Here is an 8,248-nt window from a genome sequence, read left to right on the forward strand (position 1 = left end):
AGTTGTGTGCTAAATTGTGTGGGTAAACTGCTTCGTCTCACTGAGTGCAGAGCATGGATCTGGGTCCCTGGAACTCAAAGTATATTTCCAATTTAAAATCATTCTGTAAAGAGATCAGATGTCCCTGATTAAAAACCTTGAGAGGGGTCATATTTAATATCCACATCTACATTCCACGCTGCGCTCAAATTTAATCTCTGTCTAATAACAAGTCTTTTAAATGATATTGATTCAGCTAGGAGATAGAAGCATCTCCAACAGGATATTTTCACAAAACAAAGTAAATGATGTAACTTCTCCTGTTGAGCTCCATAGAGCAAAGGGTGCAACCTGAACACCCGCACTCACCTGAGCTCAGCACGGGAAGGAGACTGGATGCCATGCTCAGTAAAACACCAATAATTACATCATTGAAAGGTGGGCTTTTTCCCTATGTTAAGTCTATTTAAAAATACTTGTAGCTGGAGAACATAGTTATTCCAGACTGTCCTGGTTCTGGCCAGGCCAGAGTTACCCTCCCCAAGCAACCAGCCCAGGTGACCTGAGTTAGCCTGGGCTGTTTCCACACCACCTGACATCACTCCCCTATAAAAGGAGGTGGCTGGGGAGGGGTGCTCCTTGGTGTCTCCAGGGCAGTTTTAAGTTTGTTCCCTGGTTGGTGCAGTGCTATAGGCTTGTCAGGTCAGTAAGGCACTCTGTGTTATCACTGGGTGTGAGGGAAATTTGCTGTGTGCTGTTATTGTTCCCCTTTCAACTCAGGGAGTCTCTGTCTGCTTCCCATCCCAGAGTTAGTGAGTGGTATGTGGGTCTCAGCCACTGCTTGGGGCGGAATCACCACACAGGCTTCAGAAGAACTCTTTTCTGACAGTCTTTCTGCCATTGCTTGTTGTGTCTGCTCTTTCTGCCTGTGCTTTCAGACCTGTGTCTTTCATAAAATCATCTCTTTGCCTCCATCCCTGTGCTCCCTGTTTCCACACGAGCCTTTGGGTGTCCTCTGAGACCTTGCCACTTGCATGCCCGGGTGTTTGCAGCTGCACAGAATGAAGCCGCTACTTTGTGCTTGTTCTGTGGGGCTTATTTAAACCAAACCCACAATAAATTCATTTAGGTTATTGCCTACATGAAGAATGCATTCCATCCACGAAGTCACCAATATTTATTTTCATTTTATTAAAAAAAAATAGATGAAATTATTTTACTTCAAAGCATTATTTTCACACGGACAAGCCCATTCTCCCCACCCCAGAATTCTGCTTTTAATTGACTGTAACACCAAAGTGATCTTAATATGTATTAGCTCAGCTAAAATAATGTGGAAAAAAAAATACTACAAATGTAAATGAAAGGTTTTGATTATGAGGCATAGATATTAAAGTGAAGACAGCAATACATCTAGTCAGGTTTGAGGAGAATCTATTAGTGTCTTGGAAGTTTTGAGAGATGCTCGGAACTGCGGCTGGGAACTGAGCGAAACTGTTGATGTAAAGGACAATGATTTTTACAGGAGAATTTATGACAAATAGAGCATCTTCTAAGGCTTTTTATGAAGTCCCTTATCTTCAAAGAGCCCTCTTCCTCCTTTGTACTTTTGAAGGGAAAGTGATATAAAGCTCAGAGAGTGATAGCATCCATTTCCCATAAAATTCTCACTGCGTTTACTGTCAGCTGAAGTGTTTCATTACCTCAGAACTAAATCATGTTCAGCTGATGCCACAGTCACTTCCCAAGACCAGATGACAGATACTTGAATTTCTGTGGGCCACAGGTTGCCTCTTCTGATGCAGCTCAGGGGGGTGCAGATGCGTTCATGTGCGTGTAAGAACATTTGGAGAGCGAAGCCCCCGTTGTCTTCCCCTCCTCTTCGTCACAGACCTCTCCCCGTATTGCAGGGGGCCGTTGCTTTGTGCAGCAGGTGAAAGTGGCAAGGAAACCCATGCGGAAGCGCTTGTTCATAAAGCAGTATATGATCGGGTTCACGCAGGCAGAAGTGTAGGACAGCAAGTGGATAAAGGAGATGGGAGCCCCTGAGAGGCGCTGATCCGCCGAAGTGGTGTCGAACGCCCGCCAGGCATTGACGCTGAAGATGGGAGTCCAGCAAAGGAAAAACAAAATCACTATCACCATCAGCATACGGATGACGAGTTTCTTGGCCATTAAGTTGGCAGAAGAGCTGCTGCTTCTCACCCGGTCTATTTTGCTATGGCTAGTGGCAGAGAGCTGGTGCAACGGCATTTTCCTTTTCCTTTTGGTTTTGTTGAGGTAGCATCCATCTCCATCCTCGTATTTGGCGCTTTCTGTACACAAAAATCAGTGCTTAAATAGCTGGCAAAATATCTCTGAACTGTGATTATAAACAAAATCTTAAGAATGGAGTCCAAGCCTAAGTAAATAATATCATTCATGGCTGAGCAACTGCTCCAAAGGAAGCACTGGCCTACTTCTGTATCAGCTGCTCTGTGTCTGCTGTCTCCCCATATTCTCTCATCTTAACTCTACAAATTGAGGCAAAAGATACAAGAACATTGTTTGCTCAAGTGTTCACTGAAGATAGTTTTTAAATCCTATGTTTCTATCTTAATTTGACATTTGTTACTGCACTGTTTACTGACAGAAATGGTCCTCATCCATGGCCAGACAAAAAATCTTGGTATTTATATAAAAAGCAAATTAGAAATTTAATTTATTGTGCTCAGAGTTCTTGCAAACATGCCATACTTGGGGAATTATTTGCTGATGAATGGTGGAGTAACTTCAGTCATTAAATACATCTGGCAGGTCCATGGTCACAACTGACCATAATGATCGTTTTCGCAAACAGAAAATTTTGCTTTTAGAAGCTTCAAGATGTCAGCTTCCATTTTCAACTTTAACTTAAAAGAACCCCAGACAAACCTAAATGAATTTTTACCTCGTGAAGACTTTTTCTGGCTGGCATCAAACTTTATTCCTCTGTAGAGTTCCAAAGAAATCAGGCCATATGCAATCATCATTATAATCCCAGGGATAAGAAAGAGTATGAGTAGCAGGAAAGTGTACCTAAAGAATCAAAAGACAAACTGAGAAGCACAGCAGGAACAAGGCTATGCTGGCTGCAAAATGTCCATAGGACACCTCCAGGTCTGTAGGAGATGGGTACTCCTGTACTGGTGACTGGGATGAAGGTGTCTCTGCCCATGAGCAGGGATTCCTGCCGTAACCAAATTTCACCCAACGCCCTCCCTTCTCATCTGTACTCATGCTGCCAAATACCTGAGACTACTGAAAGCTTTAATGCAAATTTGCTATGTTTGTGGTTCCACCATGCTGAGGTGGTGTGTACTTCCATCTTACTCCCAGTTCCAACTGACCTCCAGTATCTGAAAAAATCTTACACCTTCTCAGAGCCAGTTAAAGCATTGTGCAAGGATACAACACCTAAGTAATACTGCTGCTTGACAGTGCTACTACTTACTTACTCTGCCTGGATGTGTAGGTTTGGGAGCACTGTCTGTCCAGTCGTGTCTCTGACCCCATTCTCTCCAACTGACCAAAGCGGTTCAGTTCTCAAGAAGGGCATTTGCAACCTCTCTACAAGTTCTCATATTCTACTTCTCTGCTTCAGAGACCCTTCAGACAGTGTATGTGTCTTCTTTTCTCAAAGGCTAATCGAGGATTTCTCTGAAAATATTTATGCCTAAATGAGTGAAAGCACTGGGAGCGTGGCAGATGCTGTCTTTACAGCTACAGGAGGGGCTTAACAGACCTTAGTGTGTGTAAATTTCTGCCACCTTGGGTATCATTCCTGTGACAGGGGAGAAGTCATGCAAGTGTCAAAATGTAAGCAGCTTAAAAATACGGGGATGTGGGGTATTTTAATTTCTTAAATAAGCATGATAGAAGTGTAAATGTTTGCTGAAGGTTAATACTTGATTTTCAGTAGGCTTAATGCTACCATGAAATCCTGTTTTCCACCAGATAATTATGCTTTTGCTAGCAGTCAGTTGTGTCTTACCAAGATTGCTGAATGACATCACTTGGCCAAAGGAGCCGACACATATTTGCCGTGGCGTTGTTATACTTGGTAAAAGGTACCAGGCTGCTGTAAATTGGGTATGGTGACATGATAGTGAAGGAAACACACCAGGTAGCAGCAATCACTTTCAAGGCGTGAGATTTTGTCTGCCAGACCCTGGACTGCAGAGGTTTGCAAATGGCACTGTATCTCTCCAAAGATATGGCAACCAGGTTGAACGTAGATACACTTACTGAGACACCTAGATATAGAAAATAAAGTTTTAAAAGTTTGTGTTATTTTCAGATAGTCTTTCTAGCTATTTGTATGCACATAGAACATTACAACATAGCAGACTGTTTAGAAGCTAAAACATTTATACATATTGTACTGATTAAGTCAGTGAAGAACGTGTGGGCAGCGGGTCTGAGTCTCCGGACTGATGTTCCTGTGCTGCACATCTCTAACTCCAGAAGTCCAAGGAAAAAAATCATTCTGTCAAACCATGAAATTCTGATAACAGGGAAAGAAGATGCTTTCCCTCCAAAATTCTACTCTTTGCTGGTGTGGTTTGCCCACTCCATTAATCACACTGAAATTCCAACAAACATTTGGAATCGGTAGGATTATGCTGGTAATTACTCCTTTACCACAGGAGTTCATAGTCCCTCTTCTACTGCTTTAAGGGGTTTTTTTTAAGTGTTCTGCTTGACTGGTGATCTGGTTTTCTCATTCAAGAGAATTAAATATGTTATCACTTTTTGAATTAGATACTAATGGAGTTACAAAGCAGGAGAAATGAAATAATGAAGCAGCGTCTTCATCCTTCAAGTGCCCTTAATTTCTCCTATTCATATCTAATAAAATATAACACAGGGGTCCGTATTTCTGTCACTGAGGTGCCCCTGTTTAGTACTGCAAGATTATAAAAATTTCTTCTTAACTTTCTCATAATCTCATCCACTGAAAGAAAAAATTTCATTTAAAAGTCCTTGTGAGTATTGTAATGTAGGTCAAAATATAAAATGTCACTGTCTTTACAGTTCACTTTACACAAGTTATCTGTAATTGAAAGTAAGTCTTCCTACGTCTTCAAATGAAAACTTGAGCCCAGGTGATGCAATGGGTGTCAGTGTCAGCTGAAGTCTCTGAGCTGCTAATGCAAAATATCCACATTCTGACTCGTAAAAGAAATTGACAGTTAAAAACTTCCTGCTTGAAAATATTTCACTGGCTTGTTTTTCTTTATAAAGCAATTCAGACAGTGTGAAAGACGAGAAAGATGACAGCGCTTCAGTAACGCTTTGTGGTATTTATGGCAGCGATTCGTTATAATTGTTTAAACATGACCTTTAGTTTTATTGGCTTTATCTACAAAAAGATGTTGATTTCCCATTCGTGCACTTTAGGGGTGGACTTTCACATTACAACCAAGTTCTCAAGGGCACGGGTTGAAAGGGGACCTAAGGATTCTGGAATTAACCAAGGGTCTCCCAAGGTAGCACAAACTTTACATAATGCTGCTGTTTGGGGTGTGTGTGTGTGTGTGTGTGTGTCCCCACCAGCCAGAGGAACAAGCAAACGCACAGGAAATAATCAGAAGTGAAACAAAGCCACTGACACGGACATACACAACCCGGGCATTTTGAAACTCCTGGATCCACACCCAAAGGGTGAGGCAAATAAAAGTGACGCTTCTTGAAGCCACCTTCTAAAACCTGCATGTGTACTTTGCAGTCTCCTGGTGAGCTCTCATCACGCCTGTTCTGTTCGCAAAAAAAACGCTTGCCCTAACTTCCAGCTCTGCCAACGACACCTATGCTTTTAATGTATCACTGCTACCAAAAACCTGCGGGCAAAACCCACCCGTGGTGAGGCCTGGGCAACCCTCTCATTTCTGGCGGGTTCTCTGAGTGCTGCTAGTAGCTCTATCAGTGATGGGACAGCAAGCACCTGGGCTGGGTTCCTCGTTAAAGCTTGATCATGCAACGTTATTTCTCACCTAACCTGACCCAGCCAAATGCCTCTGTGTGTCGTTGAAATTAAGGGGGTGCCGCTGTGTTTTGACAGATCAGGTGGGAGAAACCAGAACCATGAATATTTGCATCGCAAAGTTGTTTCTTCCTGATTTTCTTCCTGATTTTCCTAACTGTTCAGTGTCAGGCGGGCACTATCAGCTTGTCTTTAATGACTTTCTCACCGATCTCATTAGTCAGTCTTCAAAATAAGTATAAACTTCCAAGACTTACCCATGAAATAAGTTGCAGTTTTGCAAACAGCGCTACCGAAAATAAAATCTTTCAGCAGGTTGGGAATGAGGGTGAACGGCATGCAGAAAAGGCAGAGCATCAGGTCGCTGACGGCTAGAGACAGCAGAAACGTGTTGGTGACTGTTCTCATCCGCTTGTTTCTTATCAGCACCGTAATTACCAGGATGTTCCCCAAAACACTGAGCAGAAATATCAAACAGTAGAGCAGAATCCGAATTATCTGGTGCAAATCTGAAAACAGTCGTGAGGGAAAAATCAGTCGTGCAGTGTACAGCTCATAGGCTAGTTCTCTGTGTTTCATCCTGTAATCAAGAGGTAAAAGCCCTTCTGTGTTCGGTTTTACTGAGGCTTGTACCTTAATGTGAAATGCTGAATTTCTTAAACTTGTCCTGGGGCTGTGTGGCAGTAAATACAATGCACACACTACACCGGACATTTGGAGAGCTGAATGCAACTTCTTAAAAGCACATTCTACTCACACTACTGTGCACTGCTCATGCCAGGGGAGTTCCTCCTTTAGGGAGAAGTAAGAAGTGATACAGCAATCAAATATTTTAATGCATTAATATTTTGTCAGTCTGAGAGTGCTATAATTTCATAGTTAATCACTTTCATACACGGTATCAGATCAGATAACTCCATCGTTACTGAATTGCTCAAAGAATAAAACCCACGTTTCTCCAACTCCTTAGCAGAGCTGTTTACGTTTTGTGCCCAATAGTGCTACTGGTTTAGTTTTCCATTATATCCAAATTTGGTTTAGTTGAATTTTTAATTTGGAAAACCAGCACATAGTGAATTCTTTCCTGCCTGTTTCTCATCCTACCTAATCAGCAAGCAGTTGATTTTGCACTCCCTCACAGAAAAAAAGCCTCGTGGAGCTCTATCTTTCCACAGTATTTCTACTTCCAGCTACAACTCAAACTGCCTGGAAAAGAATTTACTTTTCTATACATACCTTTAGAAGGATAAGGTGGATCATCCAAACAGAAAAAAGTGTCATTTTCCAAGATGATATCACACAGGAAAGCAGTAATATTGGTGCCGTTCACGAGGAAGCTAGCATCAACTATTTCCATTCTTCAGTATCCACAGGTTAGCTCTGATGAAGAAGAGGGTGGGTTTGTAACTATCTGCCCATCCTTCCAGTAAACAACTACATCTCTGAATGAAACCTTCTGGAGAAATACCCGAGAGGCAGTTGTGCAAGGAAGCTCTTCTAACTCTCCGTCAGGAGCACCCAGCACACAGAGTCCTGTTCAGGCTGAACGAGATTTATTCCAGGGGCACATGAGGCAGTTCAGAACAGCAAAGCATGTGTGCACATACACACTCACACATATGCACACACATCCACACACACACACAATCCCCTCCGGTACTTTTTTAGATCCACCCTCTTCTGTTACTGGACTACTGTTGGGATTATAAACAGGCTAGAAAAAGATTACAGCATTAACCCCTTACGAGGTTGCTTCTGCTCATGCCTCTGCAATATTTCTCAGAGGGGCTCTGTGATGCCACGGCTGATAAATCACACCCAGTGAGTGATGAGAGTGATAAATCCATCTCTCAAACGGCAACATTTAGAGCTGTTAAGCGCGGCTGAATAAAAGGGCGGGGAAGAGGAAAGCGTAGTGAAGATTTTGCGTGCCTTACGTGAGAATGATTCTTATCTTTGTATTTTTCAGAGCAGACTGGAGACTGGGTATGCTCCAAAAAACAAGAGCTGTTAGCTTTATCTCATTTGGTGAAGTGCTAACTTCACACGAAAGCGCTGTACGTGCCTGATCTGAGCGCCAGCAAGTCAGAGGCTCACAAATTTCAGTGTTCTTGGATCAAACCTTATGGAAGTATGATATTAGAATTGCCAGTTAATATAAGCAGTAGTCTACACATTTTTCTCAGTGTGAGGACTTGTATATGACTTGAATACAAACCTGGTGAACTGAGAAACTATGGCACGTTCGCTACGCATCGGTGTAAA

General features: G+C 42.4%; 1 protein-coding gene across 1 annotated transcript; it reads right to left on the reverse strand.

The window, feature by feature from the left end:
* Positions 1-1,785: 1,785 nt before the first annotated feature.
* CCKAR (cholecystokinin A receptor) lies at positions 1,786-7,340 on the reverse strand (the record flags this gene model as incomplete). Its single annotated transcript, XM_084266720.1, has 5 exons — positions 1,786-2,294; positions 2,909-3,036; positions 3,992-4,253; positions 6,241-6,492; positions 7,220-7,340. 5 exons carry the CDS (start codon positions 7,338-7,340, stop codon positions 1,786-1,788), a joined length of 1,272 nt encoding a protein of 423 aa, XP_084122846.1.
* Between the last annotated feature and the right edge of the window lie 908 nt (positions 7,341-8,248).

Source organism: Gallinula chloropus (genome assembly GCF_964237585.1).
Source record: "Gallinula chloropus genome assembly, chromosome: 7".
Lineage (NCBI taxonomy): Eukaryota > Metazoa > Chordata > Aves > Gruiformes > Rallidae > Gallinula > Gallinula chloropus.